At 40.2% G+C, this 18,156-nt stretch overlaps 1 protein-coding gene across 4 annotated transcripts in view; it reads right to left on the bottom strand.

Moving 5' to 3' along the window:
- Positions 1-18,156, bottom strand: part of lnx2b (ligand of numb-protein X 2b) — an 84,734-nt gene that overhangs the window by 4,934 nt on the left and 61,644 nt on the right. For all 4 annotated transcript variants that reach the window (XM_048544458.2, XM_048544457.2, XM_048544456.2 and 1 more), the window contains exons 4-9: positions 13,640-13,836; positions 11,764-12,132; positions 11,133-11,288; positions 9,415-9,589; positions 4,383-4,605; positions 2,225-2,383 (exon numbers count right to left, since the gene is read on the bottom strand). In XM_048544458.2, coding sequence (XP_048400415.1) covers positions 2,225-2,383; positions 4,383-4,605; positions 9,415-9,589; positions 11,133-11,288; positions 11,764-12,132; positions 13,640-13,836 — 1,279 coding nt within the window. The remainder of the gene's footprint in view (positions 1-2,224; positions 2,384-4,382; positions 4,606-9,414; positions 9,590-11,132; positions 11,289-11,763; positions 12,133-13,639; positions 13,837-18,156) is intronic.

Here is an 18,156-nt window from a genome sequence, read left to right as displayed (position 1 = left end):
CATACCCCTCAACTTTTCCTATTCATGTACTTGTCCAAATGTCTATTAAACGTAACTGTACATGAATCCACCACTTCCTCTGCTCTGGCAGTTCATTCCACGTACAAACCATCCTGTGTGAAACCGATGCCCCTCAGGTCCCTTTCAAATCTTTCTCCTCTCGCTTTAAAAATATACCATTTAGTTTTGAAGTCCCCTGTCTTGGGAAAAGATCCTTACCAATCACCCTATGCATCTCATAATTTTATAAAAATAAATAAGGTCATCCGTCAACTTCATATGCTTCAGTGAAAAAGTCCCAGCCTATCTAGCCTCTCCATTTAACAAACACTCCAGTCCCAACAACAACCTTCTAAATTCTCTCTGAACCCTCTCCAATTTAATAATATATTTCCTATAACAGGATGACCAAAACTGTACACAGTACTCCAAAACTAGCCTCACCAATGTAATCTACAACTGCAATATGACATCCCAACTCCTGTATTCAGTGGTCTCAGCAATGAAGGCAAGTGTGCTAAACACAACCACTCAAAGTTGCATCACAGGTAGACAAAGAATTATGTACCTGAACCCCTATGTCTCTGTTCAATAACACTACCCATGGCTCTGCTATTAACTGTAGAAGTCCTACCCTTGTCTTACCAAAATGCAACATCTCATATTTATCCAAATTAAACTCTGACTCTGAACAGGAGACTATGGGGTTGGAAGTTCTATTCAAAAGCTAAACTTTCCCATCTCTGTCCTGACGTAGCTGCTGCTACAACCCTCTGCTTTGCCCTTGTTACAACTAGACTGAACTATTGCTGTGATCTACTAACTGGCCTCCTTATTCCATTGTCTATAAACTTCTGCCCAAATCCTATCTCACTAGCTCCTTGACATGTATGGATTTCCTGTCCAGCAAGACGGCCATTGTAACCCTCTTTGTAACCTCCTCCAGTCCTAATGATTTCAGAGCTTGACATTCCTCCAATTCTGGCCTTTTGTACATCCCATGACTGACAACAGTGACTCCATTCCTTTCCACATCTCTTTCTTTGAAGATTTTCCTAAAATCTACCTTTTGAGCAAACATTTGGTCAGCAGTCCCTAATGTCTGCTCTTATCGGTGTCCAATTCTGTTTGATTACACTGTGAAATACATTGTGAAAGGGGCTTTAATTGTTTAGTAGGGGAGAGTTGGATAATTTTTTAAATAAAAAAATTTAGGTTTGTAATCTCCACAAGTCACTTTTCAAATTGGTGCATTCACCATTTAAAAATTAATTCTTTTTGTTACAAAATCTTCTATATTCTGAAGAGCAATAATAAACGTAGGTTGTGTCTGACCAATTATTTACTCAATAATTAATCCTCTATTCATGCTTCCTCTCCGTAAGTACAACATCTTACTTTTCCATTCAGTCATACAGCAGGCTTATATTTCTAGAACATGAAGTGAAGTAGGCCATTTGGTCCTCTGAAGCTGCTCTCCAGTTTAAAAAGGGTGACTCTCAAATCCACCTTTTTGCATTATTCCCATACCCCTAATTTTCTTGGTACCTGAAATTTGTTGCCATCTGTCTTTGATATATTCAACAAAGGAGCATCCTCTGCTTTATGATGTAGTGTATTGTTGGGATCCATAACACTTTGATAGAAAGCATTTCTCCACAACTCAGACCTAAATAGTTGGTCCCTTGTGCCAGGCACATTCTGATGCTACAGCCAGGATAAATGTAGTATCAGCATCTAATTTTAAAAAATTCATTAATAGGATGAGGACGTCGCTGACTAGGCAGCATTTATTGCCCATCCCTAACTGCCCAGAGGGCAGTTCCGAGTCAACAATATTGTTGTGGGTCTGGAGTCACAAGTTGGCCAGACCAGGTAAGGATAGCAGTTTCCCTTCTTAAAGGACATTAGTGAACCAGATGGATTTTCCCCAACAATCGACAATGGATTCATGGTTATCATAAGATTCTTAATTCCAGACATTTTATTGAATTCAAATTCCACCATCTGCCATGGCAGGATTTGAACCCAGGTCCCCTGAATATTATTTCAGTCTTTGGGTTAACAGTCCAGCAATAATACTACTAGGCCATCGCCTCCCTTTTTGGTCAAGCCCTTTAGTGTTTCAATCAGATCATCTCTTGTTCTCCTCTACAAACCAAGGAAAACAGGCCTAGACTAGTCAACATCCCCTCACAGGACAGTCAAAACAGTTGTAACTTACTTTAGTCTTCCATCAAAGTATGCTGGTGTGCCGGGTACGATGGTTTTGATAAAGAAAGGCTGGTTGTCTTGGCTTTCTTCAACGCCCCCAACGATGCTAAATCCCCAGCTTTCGGAATTACTTTTATGCAGAGTAATGTCATTGCAACAGTGAAGATAACTTCAAATGGAGAACAGGGGAAAGAGGATGTTAAGGTTAATAATTTTAGTAAGGTTTGTGAATGTCAGACACTTGATCAGAAGTAGTGTTTTAAACATCAATTTAACACCAAGTTAAAAAGATAATGTTTAAGATACACATCTTTTATGCTGTATCCATTTTATAATAAAGAATGGATCTCTTTGTTGGTGTCAGAAATTTTGTAATTTGTTTGAATATTTGCTAATGTTCATGTCTTAGTAAGGTTGTGAATAAGTTGTGTTCATGACATTTAGAGCAGGGGTGGCCCAGCCTTACATGGTGGGGGGGAGCACATTTCAATTTTTCTTTTAGCCGAGGTGGGGCTTCTGGTGAGCAAATTTTGGAAAGATAATGGTTGCCACAACACAACAGTAAAACATGAATGTCATCAAAAAGAACTCAAAAGAAATACATCGACAATTTAAACAAATAATAGGAATTGTCATAAAGTGACCATGAGAAAAAATTAATTAAGCTAATTTTTGTCTCTAATTGGTTTAGAACAAGTGTAAATTTAGAATGTGTATACTGTGATTTTTTTTATTGCCCTTTGAATAGGGTTAAAATCAAACCTTTTTTTAAAAGAAAGCAGAAAAACAAAAATGGGGGAAATGATTTGAAATAGTGTTTGGATTGCTAGCAATTTGGTTCTCCATATCCTACAACTAACAGTCATCAAAAATTAAAGCAGTGTTTTGAAACTAAACCTAAGTTAAGAAGCAGAGTTAAGCAGAAAAAGAAAAAAAACAGCCCCAGTTTATGATCAGGAGATAACAAGGTGTGGAGCTGGATGAACACAGCAGCCCAAGTAGCATCATAGGTGCAGGAAGGTTGACGTTTCAGGCCTAGACCCTTCATGTCATTGTCGGGCTCAGCCAAGTAGTTAGGTTTCACTGATGCTAATCTTCAGATGCATCTAATGGGGCACATGCAGAGATGACTCAGCAAAATTCACATGCAAGCAAAAGTTGGAAGGATATTGATTTTTCTGCCTAGGGTTTCCACCTCTCAGTCTGTTTTTCCCCCTCTCCCTTTTCCCATTTTCCAATTCTCAATCCTTTCCCTCCTCTTTCTCTCGCTCCTCCTACCACTCTCATTCATTCTGCCTTATACTACACATTTAACTTCAATTTCAAGAAATAATCCATAGGCTATGTATTCTAAATGTTTGCACCAACACTAATACCCTACCAGCAAATATTTTGCCTTGAAATAAAAGTGGCCAAGTTTTTCTTCTGGAGAGACTTAATACAAGCTGGTAAAAGGCAATTTTTTTCAATATGTAAATGAAGTTAAAGAAAAATTAGGAGTGACCTGACTGTCCATCATTCCCACTCGAATGCTCTCACCATCACAGCCCCCTTCTACCTGCTAACATTCATTGCCTTCTCTCCGTGGTGCAACTCTCATCTTCCCCCTTCTCCCTAAAGCCAAGAAACTTCCACTTTACACATTGTTTTTCCCTGGTCTGTCATTGTTGTGTCAGGTTATGTGTTTATTAATTATGGGAACCCTATAAATAAGCTGTAAACCCATCTATCAGTAAAGATTGTGTTGGACGGTATGAAATGTTCTGGTGGATCATAGACTGAGCACACCTCCTTTTGAAGATTTCAGAACTCAATCACTTAGGTTTAGTTTCAAAACACTGCTTTAATTTTTGATGACTGTTAGTTGTAGAATATGGAGAACCAAATTGCTAGCAATCCAAAATCTATTTCAAATCACTTCCCCATTTTTGTTTTCCTACCTTTTAAAATAAGGGTTGATTTTAACCCTATTCAAAAAGGGCAATAAAAAAAAAAATCGCAGTATACACATTCTAAATTTACATTTGTTCTAAACCAATTAAACAACTTTATCCTTTTTCTTAACTCACACAGGCTTACACTATTGTAAACAGTTTCCATTCCATGCAATCCTTCTGCCATTAAAAACAAAAAAGTTTTTCACCCATTACTTCGAGTACAGTGCTCACCTTGGTAACCCTAGCCATGTGACCCAGAGTGGGGACCAATCATAATCACTCTCCTTGCCCGCTTCCATGAGCTCCTCAGTTGTTGGTGACATCTCAGGGTTGGGCAAATCCAAAACCTTCAGAAGCACTGCAGAGGAGGCTGTATTCAATTTGAGAACTGACACTGCCTCATTATAACTCAACTGTGTGAGGTCTACTCCATTTATGCTCAGCAGTACATTTCCTATGATAAAAAGAATGACTCATTTTAGTGTCATATGATAAACTATGAATCTCAGAATGAATGTCTATACTAAAGAAGAAAACATGATTGCAAAGTTTCCTTTTCTTCTCCTGTAGGACTTCCTTGTCAGGTGTGGTTAATATTGGCAAATCCAAATAATCATTCCTCCTGAGCCAGCTCTAACCAACAAAGAGAAATTTTAACCTAATTACACTTATCCTTTGCACTCCACCCAATCTGATCTCATCGGCTTCCTACTGGAATAGATTAGTTAAAAAAAAATAATTAGTGGATTACTCATCTTTAGTTCAACCTATTCCAAGGTTTCTAGCAAAGGTTGTCAGGCAATGATCAGAAGAACTCATAGAATTTCCCTTCCTTAGTACAGGGCTGAAGATATCAATTACAACACTTGCCACCATCACAGCTGACTCAGTACTTTGGAAGCCCCTTTAGTTTCTATGTTGCAACTATTCTGTACCTGAGCCATTGAGGCAAACCTAACTTTACTGCTAAATTCTAAGATAAAAATGTTAAAGACAAATAACCAGCAGGTGATCGACAGCAGCAATCATCTTCCAAATGTCTCTCAGTTTAGGAGTACTAAAATTGACATGACAAAAAGCATTAAGGGGAAATAAACACAAAAGGGAATTCATGAGCAGCCTGTTCTATTCAAAATGATTCTTTTTGTGTCTTTATCAGAATTAACACTGGTGCAGTAAAGCAGTGGCATGCAGTCAACAGTCATTATGTTTATTCTACTGGATTTGATAATTGCTGTTAAGATTGAGTGCTGTCTGACGATCAAACCGTATGCTAACTCATTCTGCATCGTGAAATATATTTGAGAGTGAAAATTAAAAGCAGTTTCTTCCATGTTTTGGGGTGAAAACCAAACAATGAAATAAAAGTTTCAGGTCACATGGTCTCTCATGCATGATAGCCCATGGTAGTGTGCCAGCTGCCAAACTGAAAATGGGAGTTTTCCAGACATGATGGGATACCGATCAGAATCTTAATTCTAATGGAGAAAACCCTAGTGGATTACTGTCTTCCTGACTCCACATAAAAAGATATGGATTGCTGCCCTCCTACCATTCCACGTCTCCCATTTCAGGATCCGAGAACCGGAGTATACAAATTATGCAGGTGGCCTTTGTTTCAACAACACAGCTAGACATGAAAGTAGAAATTAAGCATTGTGCCAAGAAAGCTTGCTTTCTGAAAATGACAATTAACTACATCTTTCCTTCCTCTGCTACGCATTTCCCTCAAGTCCCTGTGCTGAAACTCTGTCTGAAAACAATACAAGGACGAACAGATGGAGGAAAGGAGATTTACAACAGTCTTGTGATATCACAACAGCTTTACTTCATAAAAGATAACTATTTTTGATTTCAGTTCAAATCAGAAAACATGAAGAAATCTTTAGATGACAATAAGAACTAGTATCTATGCAGCACCCACTTAATGTAATAAAAAGTTCCAAAATGCCTCACAGATGTGCTGTAGAGCAAAATGAGTCAAGAGGCACAGGTTAGATATCCAAATCCTTGGTCAAAGAGGTAGGTTTTAAGATAGGTCTTAAAAGGATATACAAAGGTAAAGGATCAAAGAGGTTTAACAAGGGAATTTTAGTGAATGGGACTTTGTCAGCTGAAGGCACACCAACTAACAGGACAACAATTTAAACTCATTAACGCTCAAGAAGTCTGAATTAAAGATCTGGCAGTGTCTTAGAAATTTGACGGCTGGTAGAGATTTCAAAGATAAATGAGGCCATGGAGGGATCTGAAAGTATTAGAACTTTTAATCAAGATACTGGCTCCCAGTTTAGCAATATAGATCACTAAAGTCAGGGTTGACAGATAAATGGGAATTAGTGTGAGTAAAAACACAGACAGCAGAATTTGGATGCCCTCTAGAGTGGGAGAAGCTTACCAAGACGGCTTTGAAAAAGCCAACTGTAAAGACAGCAGACGTATGAAAGAGCATTTCAGCAGCAGATCAGCTAAGATGTGCAGAATTAGGCAATATTACAGGAATGGAAACAGGCTGTCATAGTGAAGATGCTGGCATGTACTTGGACACATTCTGGGGTCAAATATGATCAACCTGATTCAGGAAAACTGGCGCTGTTCTATCAATTAGGCAGCATAGAGATGAAAAATAAGGAGGACAAAAGGTAGTATCATGGTGTTTGTGTGTGTGTCTGTCATTTAACAGTGAAAGTGAGAAGCCTTTTCAGCCAATTCTCTGGAACTAAAAAGGAACAAGGTGAATGCATCCCATCAAGACAATAATACTTGACAGCCATCAGAAGACAATGGCGTGGTCAACTCTGTCAAAGATTGCAAGCAGTATGAGTAAGGCCGGAAGAATTGGTCTGTCTTTATTAGAGTCACACAGAATGTCAATTTGGACTCTGAAAAATGTATATGATTGGGGCAGAAATCTACTTGGAGGGATTCAAAAATTCAAGTTTTGAAAACAATGGGCATAGATTTGGGACACAAATGTACATTGAAAGACTTTGGAGAAGCAGGAGTTGGAAACGGGGCAATAGCCTGCAAGGACAGTGAAGTCGTGGTTTTTGTTTTGAGTGACAGTGATGTTGGGAACTTGAGGAGAGAGGAACAGTAACCGATGAGACAGGATTGTAAGCAACATCTAGTAACATGGGAACCAGGAAGGTAAACAAAGTGATCAGTTCAGAGGGAATAATACTAAGCATGCTGGGCAATGGCCTAGTGGTATTATCATTGGACAGTTAATCCAGAAACTCATGTAATGTTTTGTGAACCCAGGTTAGAATCCTGCCATGGCAGATGGTGGAATTTGAATTCAATAATAAGAAATCTGGATTGAAAAGTCTAATGCTGACCATGAATCTACTGTTGATCATCGGAAAAATCTATTTGGTTCACTAAGGGAGGAAACTGCTATCTTTAACTGGTCTGGCCTACATGTGACCAGACCAACAATGTGGTTGACTCTTAACTGCCCTATTTGCAATTAGGCATGGGCAATAAATGCTGGCCTAGCCAGCGATGCCTTCATCTCATGAATGTATGATTAAAAACATAGCAAGAAATGGGAACTCTAGCCAATAAATATCAATATGCAACATATGCTGTCTTTCAGTTTTCAAGTTACAATTTTTTTTCTCCATTCACAGAATGTAGCGCATGACTGGCAAGGCCAGCATTCACCATCCCTAATTACCCTTTTGATGATGGTGCTGAACTGCCTTCTTGGACTGCTGCAGTCCATACAATGTAGGTAGGAGGAGAGTTTCAGAATTTTGACCCAGCAATATTATGACAGTTCATTTCTGGGCACACAATTGCAACTGATGAAATGCAAACACAAAAACCTAGATATGCTATTAAATAATCAAATGAGACACAGATCTAAAGTTTGTTTAAATATACTGACAAAACAAAAAGATGACTAGGTAACCCAGATTTGATATAAATACAAATTATTACGGATGGTCAAAATCTGAGATAGAAATGGTAAACTGTTTTCCTGCTGGAAATACTCAGCAGGTCAGAGAGAATCTTTTGCAATAAAAAAACAGAATTAATATTTCAGGTCGATGACCTATCATTGCAACCAAATACATACTGAAACGCAGATAATAAAATGTGAGGCTGGATGAACACAGCAGGCCAAGCAGCATCTCAGGAGCACAAAAGCTGACGTTTCGGGCCCAGACCCTTCATCAGAGCCTCTCTGATGAAGGGTCTGGGCCCGAAACGTCAGCTTTTGTGCTCCCGAGATGCTGCTTGGCCTGCTGTGTTCATCCAGGCTCACATTTTATTATCTTGGAATTCTCCAGCATCTGCAGTTCCCATTATCTCACATACTGAAACGGTATTGCTGTTAAAGCTAAAAGGAAGTGGAGAGAGGTAGGGAGAATAAGAGGTGTGTGATAGCCTAGAGGGCAGGGAAGATTAAATAAATAAAGGTTTCGTGGTGCAAAAGCCAAAGAGAATGGTAATGGGTACAATATGTCCAAATGGGGCATGAATGGCTAGGAAACAGTTGCCTGAACTTAACGCGTAGGGATAAAAAGACAAATAAAAACAAACCCAATTTTTCTCAGTAGCAAACAGACATAGAAAATTATTGAGACAAAGACCCTGGTCTGAAATTGTTGAGTCTAGGAGGACTGATGAATTCTAAGTTGCAAGATGAGAGTACGAAACTTTATTAGAACATTGAAGCTGACCATGAACATAAAAAGGTCAGATTAAGAGCAAGGCAGAGAATTTAAAAAATGACAATTAACAGGAAGCCCCTGGGCTGTGCACTCTTGCTCGATGTCAAGTTAAATGATTTAGTGAAGTTAGAGATTTTAAAAAATGACGTAATTCACTCATGTCCCTACATTATGCAAATCAAGTACAGCAGGATGGATTTCGAACAGATGTGCAGATACTTGGATGAGAGCAGGCTGGGACTCCATTGTGATGCCTGCCATGGTCAACAACTTGCTAATAATTAATGTTTGAAGTTCGTGCATGAAGAGAAACCATTTACATAAGCAGCACCTGCTAGAAAACACTTTAATAATGAGAAAAGGAGAATACCACAATTGATGCAGTAATTAGCTAGCTTAAACTACAAATGGAAAGGATACTTAAAGTACAGGTATTTCAGTGTACAACCAACATACTCTAAACAATATGCAGAGCTATACAAATAGGATCATACTGTATGCTGAAATCTAACAGAGTGCCAGATGGCTGTAATTAATACATGTCACTGAAATATAATCCAAGAAGATATTTAAATTACCCTTTTTGATTCTGCCATCCCTATAGAGGCAGCCCACAGGCTGGATGCTGGTCACATAGATCGGAACCTTATACTTATTTTCACGGCCGCCTGAAATAGTTATTCCCAGAGACTCACGAGGCTCCTTTCTCACTGGAACTGTCTTCTCTAGGCACAATGAATTCTGTGACGGGTCCTTAGAGGAGATAATATTATTGATGGCTAAAAACAGTGAAACTGTAAATGCACGACTAATTTCAGCTAATTTGATGCTAAGAATAATTTTTCAGCACTTTCACGCTTCAAAACTAGTAAGGGATTATAGACCATGTTGTTTCAGTTTAATTATATCTTTTTAAAATATCCCAACAAAGATTTGCCATGCAGAAATTCAAATGAATGTGGCCCCCTCCCTAATCCAGGAACATAATTACTTAGTCTACACATTGTCAATGGTATTGGTTCAGACTAGTAATCCAGGGTGTATTATTCCCACCTCCCATTTTCAAATATTCCTCCTACCTTTCCTTCAGTTAACACATTTTATTCTCCATTGGTGTGACTGGGTTGTAGCTTACCCCCAGGCTTTTATTCCTCTCACAACTGCCCATCAAGCACAGGACTGAATGGTGAGTCATGCTTCTGTTTATCTATTCTTGCAGGTGGGTAAGTCACCACGTGTAGAAGACACCCATGTGAGCCTACATATTTTCCACTAATGATAATGTGATACTGACCCATATGGAGGCTTTGAGAACTAATCATGAAACAGTGAATTGGAAGCTAACAGAGGGTGGAGTGCTTCTCATATCGTTGTCATGAGCAAACTTCATCACTGATGTAGCAGACTAAAAGCAAAGTCAGACAGCAGGCATGTTAATCCAGATGTACTCATTTCCATTATGTCGCCACATGTCGTTGACGTAATCGAGACAGAACAGCTCAGAGGAAATCATTTGGTCCTCAAGGCATCATTAAAGAACAAAGTGACTCCACCAGTGACTGACAGCTTCCAGCTATTTCACTGCTTGTAAGCAATTTCTCACGATACAACTTGCCAGGTATCAGAGTCAACGAGCAGATAAATGTTGTCTGGTTTTGGTTTCAGTCAAGTTGGCGGGAAGACAAAATCCTGATTTTGGATTTGTTTTGGGAGTCGTTGAAGGGAACAGACTTAAATAGTAAATTACATGACCTTGCCTCAAAATAGATACAGTCACACCAAGCGTTCAATTATCATTCAGCTATTTGGCAAACAAAGTCTTGTTTAGCCACACCTCACTTAACACTAACCTCCTTCTACATGACATGAACCAATCTAATAGCCCAATGAAGTTTACATTCAATAACTATCGTACTCATCCTCATTTTTGTGCCAAAGACATGTAAAATGAAATATATAAGACTACCCTTGGCATCATTGTTTTTATTCCAGAAGTTAAATCAGGTTTAATTAATAAATTAATGTATAAAACTTCTGAATTAATACTGTAGCCTCCAATACTCTTCTTCAAATGGGGCAAGAATAATCAGGGACTAATTTGCAATCTACTAAGAATTGAAGGTCAAGTGATTATTCCTACATTCTGAAAGTAAGGAAATGCTGTTCTGTTCTTAGTTAGGACTTGTCAAAATACTTGCTTGCTTGTGTTTCAACTGTCATTGGAGAGAGTACAGAACTCAGATGGAAAACCCAGAGACATGGTTTTCATTCACCATCATATATTAGCTGCACTTACCTTTTGGTAATGGGAGCGTCGACGGCAATGATGCTGCAGTGATTTACTGCGCTGTCGAGGGGGGCTGCTGTTGTTTGATCCAGCTTCATCAATAACCTCTGAACTTTGCTGACTAGCGTATCTCTGGATCACAAAGTTAACATTTCCTTCACTGGACTAAAGAGAGGAACAGTAATCGGTTCAGTCATTGTACAGTTTATTCCAAATTTTTAACAAAGTATTTCGGTTGATACACATTTGCAGCAGAGCATGGGAGAAACAGAGATAAAAGGGAGGAGAAAGGATAAGTGCTAGAAGAACAAGGGAGACAATGAGAAGAAAGAGGGAGGATGATAGTGAAGAAGTTGAGGGATAGAGGAAAGGAGGGAGATGGGTTGGTGGGCTGGGGCAGGAGACAGACAGGCAGGAAGGTGGACAGGAAAAGGGAGAAGAGGGAGAAAGATGGGAAGAGGGAGAAAGATGGGAAGAGAGGCAGAGAGGAACAGAAAAGCAGTGAGAAAAAGAAAGCATCAAGAAATAAGATGCAGTGATGATCGGCTAAGGTGTGTACTTACTTGGTCTCAAATGGTCTAATCCTTATAAAAAAAGCTCATGTTTTGAATCACCGGAGTGCACTGAAACCTGAATTTACCTGTATTATCTGTGCTGCAATTTCTGGAGTTCCATTTTTGAGGTCCTGCTGATTAATCATAAGCACTTTATCATTATTACGCAGCTTTCCATCCCGAGCAGCCAAGCCACCTGCCAGGAGATCCAAAATAAACACTCCAGGCTCATCCGCCTTCCGAATCAGTTTAATGCCTAATGGTTCACTTCGGTCCCTTTTGTGCAATGTCACATTCAGAGCCTGCTTGTGACTGCTGTTGCTCCTTTCTTGTGAAGAACCTCGAATGGCAAACCCTCTTTCTTGCAGCACTGAGAGCCGACAGACTGAGCTGGGCTGCCTCAGTATCTTGATGGCATAACTGTGTGGTACACTGGTAATGTTCACACCATTTACCTGAGGGGAACAGAATAGGATGAGATCCTGATGGTGTGTATCCAGTGTGCCTGATCGATGCGACAACACGTTACTGAACATTAAATTGGGAGACAACCAGAAAAACCCCAAAATCGCGGTGAATTTAACTCCAGATGCTTATTGCATGCCCATAGACACCTGTCAGACCTAAACTGTTAGGAGACTGGCAAGTGGCCATGGTTAGATTTTGGGGTAGCAGAACAGCCAGTTGGTACAGAAGGAAAAGTCACTGCCACTTGAGCAATTCACAGAGAGAGGTCCAAGAGGGTCACTGCAGTGATTGGAACGAGGTCAGTTAGGTGAATCTCATTGTGTAGGAGTTCCCTGATTGGATCAGATTTACGGTGTCAATCAAGGAGTTCTGGCTGACAGGCATAAACAGGAGTGTACAGGGCCTCTTGTGGTGCAGAAGTAGAGTCCCTCCTGCTGGGCTGAGAGGTTCAAGGCTCAGAGATGTGTAATAACAGCTCTGAACAGGTTGATTAGAAAAATAGGTTAAATTTTTAATAAAGAAAATCACCCATTTTAAAAATAATATATAAACAGGAGTGTCAGGGGTTCTGTTCACTCTAGGAACCAGCTCTGAGTTAGCTGGGTCAGTGTCATGTACTCTCCATGCGTATATAAAAGTTGACTTGGTATTGGGATACTGGCCTCTGTGGAGTTTTTTCAGTCACAATTAGGAAGAGGAGAAGGAAGTCCAAGTCAGGTGACCTAAAGTTTTCTTTGTTAAGCTTCAAGAACCACTCTTGCTACAAGACAGCTTAATCCCAGTCTCACTAAGAACATAATCTAGACCAATCAGCCAAAATTGTTGGTTTTGAATGTGGAAGTACTGCTACATTATTACGACTAAACATGCATGCGACATAAAAAGGTGCTATGCCTCAAAAGAAAGGGGTGGAGCCTTTTTGTTTTACACAAGGTCTGCACAGTCACCTGAAAGGTGTACATCCATTGAAATCACCATTGTTTCTGTGACAGCATCTTGCAAACCCATCACTATGTAACAGGACAGGACAGCAGATACACAGGAACACCATCACCTGCAACTTCCCCTCAGAGTCTCACACCATCCTGAATTGCAACTTCATAGCTAATCCTTCACTGTCACTAGGCCAAAATCCTTCCTAGCAGCACTGTGGGTGTCCCCACAGTGGATTACAGTGATTCAGAAGGCAGCTCACCAACACCTTCTACAGGCAGTTGAGGATGGGCAATAAATGCTGGCCTACATCCCATCAATGGATGAAAACAAAAACCCAACAATGAAGTGAAATTTTGCTGAGCCACTACATGCCTTAGTTCCCTGAATGAGTAATCATTTTAAAAGTATGTTAATGTTTAATAATCTAAAGTGCATAAACCACCTCAATCTCAGTCAGCAAGTTTAAGACAAAGGCCAAACTGAAATCCAAGACTTTACAAACTAGGCTGTACATCTGATCATATTCAGGAGCAGTATTGTCAGCAGGAAGTCAGTTACCTCTGTTATATGGTCTCCAGGTGCAAGCTTTCCATTTCTAGCAACAATGCTGTCCCGAAGAATCTCCTGAATCACAATGTTACACAGTGGTGTATCTTTGCCACCCACTATCCGAATTCCTAGCTCCTCCTGAGGATCTACACGATGAATTTCAACAATAGTCGTTTCTGCTAAAAGGCTTGACAATCGAGGCAAGTCTGCAACAAAAGGAAAATCACGTCAGTTTCATTTGAGGGGAACAAACGATGACCAATCAAGCTAAAATTGTTCACACATTAAACCGATCCATCATTGTATTTTAGGCAATTAACTGTTGTAAGTCACTTAAATGTCATGAGAATTTCTGATTCGAGCACACTTTCAGGCAATGAGTCCCAGATTCCCATCTCCCTCTGGGTGAGAAAGCATTTCCCTCTTGAATCCCCTCTAACCTCCCATCTCTTACCCTAAGTCTATTCCCCTACCCTGCTTATGAATCCCTCCGTCTAGAGGAATTAGGCCTTCCACTTTATCTTGACTTGCTTCATCAGTTCAGTTTCCTGCAAGCTTTCTCTGTTTCAAAGGGAAGGACCCTAGCCTATCCAACTTTTATTCATAGCTAACAATTTCCAGTCCAGCTACCATCCTAGTAAATCTCCTGGGCCCTCAAAACAGCAATCATTTTTCTGATAGTGCACTGCCCAGAAACACATACTACACCAGTTGCAGCCTTTCATACTGTTCCAACGTAACCTTTTGACTCCAATTCTCTGATGAACAAAAATACTCCACGTACCTTACTGATCACATTTTCTACTTGCCCAGCCATCTTTAGGAACTGGCTGATACAAACATGTGCAGTTACACATAGTAGGGTGGACAATTTACCCTGTTCCCAATCTAATGCAATACCACTGCTACTTATTAGCAGTGAAGCATAGACATTAAAAATTTGTTCATAGTCTATTGTTTATCAGTTTGGAAATACTGGATATAAGCAAATGAATGATGGATGAGGACATTAAAAGACAAATTAATATCATAATGTAAGTAAGGCCAATGCAAAAAACAGAAAATGCTAGAAACACTCACCATGTCAGGCAGTATCATCAAAAAAAAAGTCAAAAAAGTTAATGTTCTAATAATATTCCTTTGACAAAAGCACAAAACGCTGCTCAACCTGTTAAATATATCCAGAATTTTATATTTTGTTTCAGTTTTCTAAAACGCTGCAGTGTTGTATTTTATGGAGTAACTTGACAGCGTGAAGAAAACAATTCAAGCTCTCTTAACAAGACTGCAGAGGATATTTTGCTCATACAAATAGTTATAAGGAATATGCACTCACATCAATCACCACATTCTGCATGATAGATTAATTCCATCACAGGCCAGTAGAGATACAGATTTCACTATGAGTGGTACGAGAATCAAAGGGAGCAGTGGGAAGTTTTTAATATGGTGGTGCCATTGATGTATCAGTGTACTAGCTTCACTAGTTTGACAGACTACAAATTCCAAAGAGTGCAGGAACACAGTTTCATAAGAAAAGGCAGCAGACTACCCAAAATCCTCACTGCAGTGGGTTTTAAGTCCTGGCTTAGCTAAGATTAAAAGGGGCGTTATTACTGTGAAATGGAACACTGTAATTTACACACATTCTCAGGTCACATACACTACTAAGTGAGCCTTCTTATAAATCCATACCTTGTTAATATAAATTGCAACCCGTGGGGTAGGAGGAGAATGACTGTCTGAAGAATATGGCACACTTCCATTCCAAAAACATTCAAAACTTGAGGGTCAAGCAGAAAATCCTGTTGAAATATCAGTGATTCCACCTGTCGGCTGAATCTGAATCTTACAAGGAAGGCTTCAGTGAAGCACGTGCCAATCAAGCAGCGCCAAGGTCTTTACCTGAAATCAAGACCCCATGAGTGGGGAACACTGCCCAGTGAGAACTGCCAGTCAATCATAGACCAACAGCTCTTGCACTTTGCAGCACCATGGATGGACAAAGGTAAATGGTACATAGAAACATATAAACAAAATCAGGACAGGTATACTCAGGCCCTTGTTAGTCAAGAATCTATTGGAATCTCAAGGGAGACAAAGGTTGCCTACCTCTGCCTTAATGATCCATGGCCCTCCCCCTCCACTGCTCTATGGGGAAGAAAGTTCCAGCCAGTCACAATGCTCAGACAAAAGTTCTCCTCACCTCGGTCTCAAATGAAATACTCCTCTTTAAGCTGTATCCCTTAGTTCTAGTCTTCATTCTTCCAAACTCATTCAAGAGAAGACATCCTTTCAGCATCACCCTAAGAATTCCCATTCAGAATCACTGTGCTTCGGTAAGATCACCTCTAATTTTTCCAAACCCCAAATGATATAGGCACACAATCTGACCAACCTTTTACTCTTTCAGAGGATGTGGACATCACTGGCTAGGCCAGCCTTTATTGCCCATTTCTACTTTTATTTTCCTTTATTCATTCACAGGATGAGGGCATCGTTAGCTAGGCAGGCATTTATTGACCATCCTAGTTGCCCAGAGGGCAGTTATAAGTCAACCACATTGCTGTGTGTCTGGAGTCACAAGTCAACCACATTGCTGTGTGTCTGGAGTCACACGTAGGCCAGACCAGGTAAGGATGGCAGTTTAAAAACTGGAATAACTGCAGATGCTGTAAATCCGGAACAAAAACAGAAGTTGCTGGAAAAGCTCAGCAGGTCTGGCAGCATCTATAGAGGAAAAAAACATCAGAGTTAACATTTCGAATCCAGTGAACCTTCCTCAGAACAAATGGCACCTTCCCCAAGGATGGCAGTCTCCTTCCCTAAAGAACATTTGTGAGCCAGATGGGTTTTTCCATCAATCGGCAATGGATTCACGGCCATCATTAGACTCTTAATTCTAAATATTTATTGAATTCAAATTTCACCATCTGCCATGGCGGGAGTTGAACCAGTTCCCCAGAACTTCACCTGGGTCTCTGGATTAACAGTCCAGCGACAATACCACTAGGCCATCGCCTCCCCTGAACTCCACAAAGGGCGTTTGCTGACAGTAGGCCACATGCAGGCTAAGTGAGGCAAGAATAACAGTTTCCCTCCCCACAGGATACTGAACCAGATGGGCTTTTCTGAAAAATCAATAGTGGTTTCATAGTCACTCATTAGACTCTTCATTCCAAACTTTTATTGGATTCAAATTTCACCAAATACAGCGTGCAGATGCACCATCATTCCAGGCATTGAAGCCAGGTTTCCAGAACATTACCCAGGTCCCTGAACTAATAATCCAATGATAATACCACTAGGCCATTGCCTCCCTTTCTTAAAGCAGGTCCTCTGTATCAGGGACAGTCACATGATTCTCTGAACTGCTTCTAATGCATTTATACCCTTTCTTAAACAAGGAGATCTAAAACTATGCACAATACCAGGAGGTCTCAAATCCCCTACTCACTGCAAAACATCCTTAAATTTTATCTTCAATTCTCTTGACATAAATAACAGAATTCCATTTGTCTGCTTGATCATTTGCTGTACCTGCATATCAAGTTTGTGATTCATGTACCAGGTCACCCAAATACTTTTAATTCAGGAGTTTTGCAGTTTCTCTCCATTTAAATAATGTGCTGTTTTTCTATTCTTCCCACCAAAGTAGACAAGCTCACATTTACACACACTATAGTTCACCTGCAAAGTCTTTGCCTTTTCTTTAACTTATCAATATCACTTTTCTGACCTGCACACCTTTGACCATCAACAGATTTAGCTCACACATATTCAGTCCCTTCAGCCAAGTTATTGTGATAAATTGTAAACAGTTGAAGCTCCAACACAGATCCCTATGGTCACATCTTGCCAACCTGAAATGACTAATTTACTTCGACTGTTACCTGTTACCTATTGTGTTACCCCCTAAGACATGAGCCTTTATTTTGCACAGTTATACCCTGTCAAATGGAAATTGAAGTGTGCCACATGTAAAGGTTCCCAGTTATCCATGTCAGCTGTGACTTCTTAAAACAACTTGAGTAAATCAGTAAAACATCAGGAAACCACACTGACTCTGCATAATTGAGTCAGTGGGTGCGAGGTTCCTCAGCTTGGAGTTTTTGGGATGGGAGTGGGGGGGGTGGTGAAGATGGCTGCTTGAGAAGGAAAGGGGGAGTATTACGGATATCAGAAGTAAAGGCAGGGTAGTCCCTTCCAGTAGGCATTTCCCTGCCTCTTGTCCAATACCTCAAATCAGGTGCTGATAGAGTATGCACCACACCAGATCTCAGCTGGCAATGGGTCAGGGAGGTCGAAAAAAGGCTTTTCTGCCTAGATTTGACCAGCCTGCCTAGAGATTCATTCTGGTGGTAGTTACGAAGGTGGCTTCCCATCTCATTAAATGGCTTTCCCACCTCCAGGGTAGAGGATTCCATGCCAGTCCTCACATGTTATGCACTTGCCTGACTTGTGCTAAGTCACAAGCATTTGCCTTTCACAGGCGTTACCTTCTCAGTCTGTTTGAACAAGCTAAA

This window comes from Stegostoma tigrinum, chromosome 15 (assembly GCF_030684315.1).
Source record: "Stegostoma tigrinum isolate sSteTig4 chromosome 15, sSteTig4.hap1, whole genome shotgun sequence".
NCBI lineage: Eukaryota > Metazoa > Chordata > Chondrichthyes > Orectolobiformes > Stegostomatidae > Stegostoma > Stegostoma tigrinum.
This window is presented reverse-complemented; position numbering and strand designations above follow the sequence as displayed.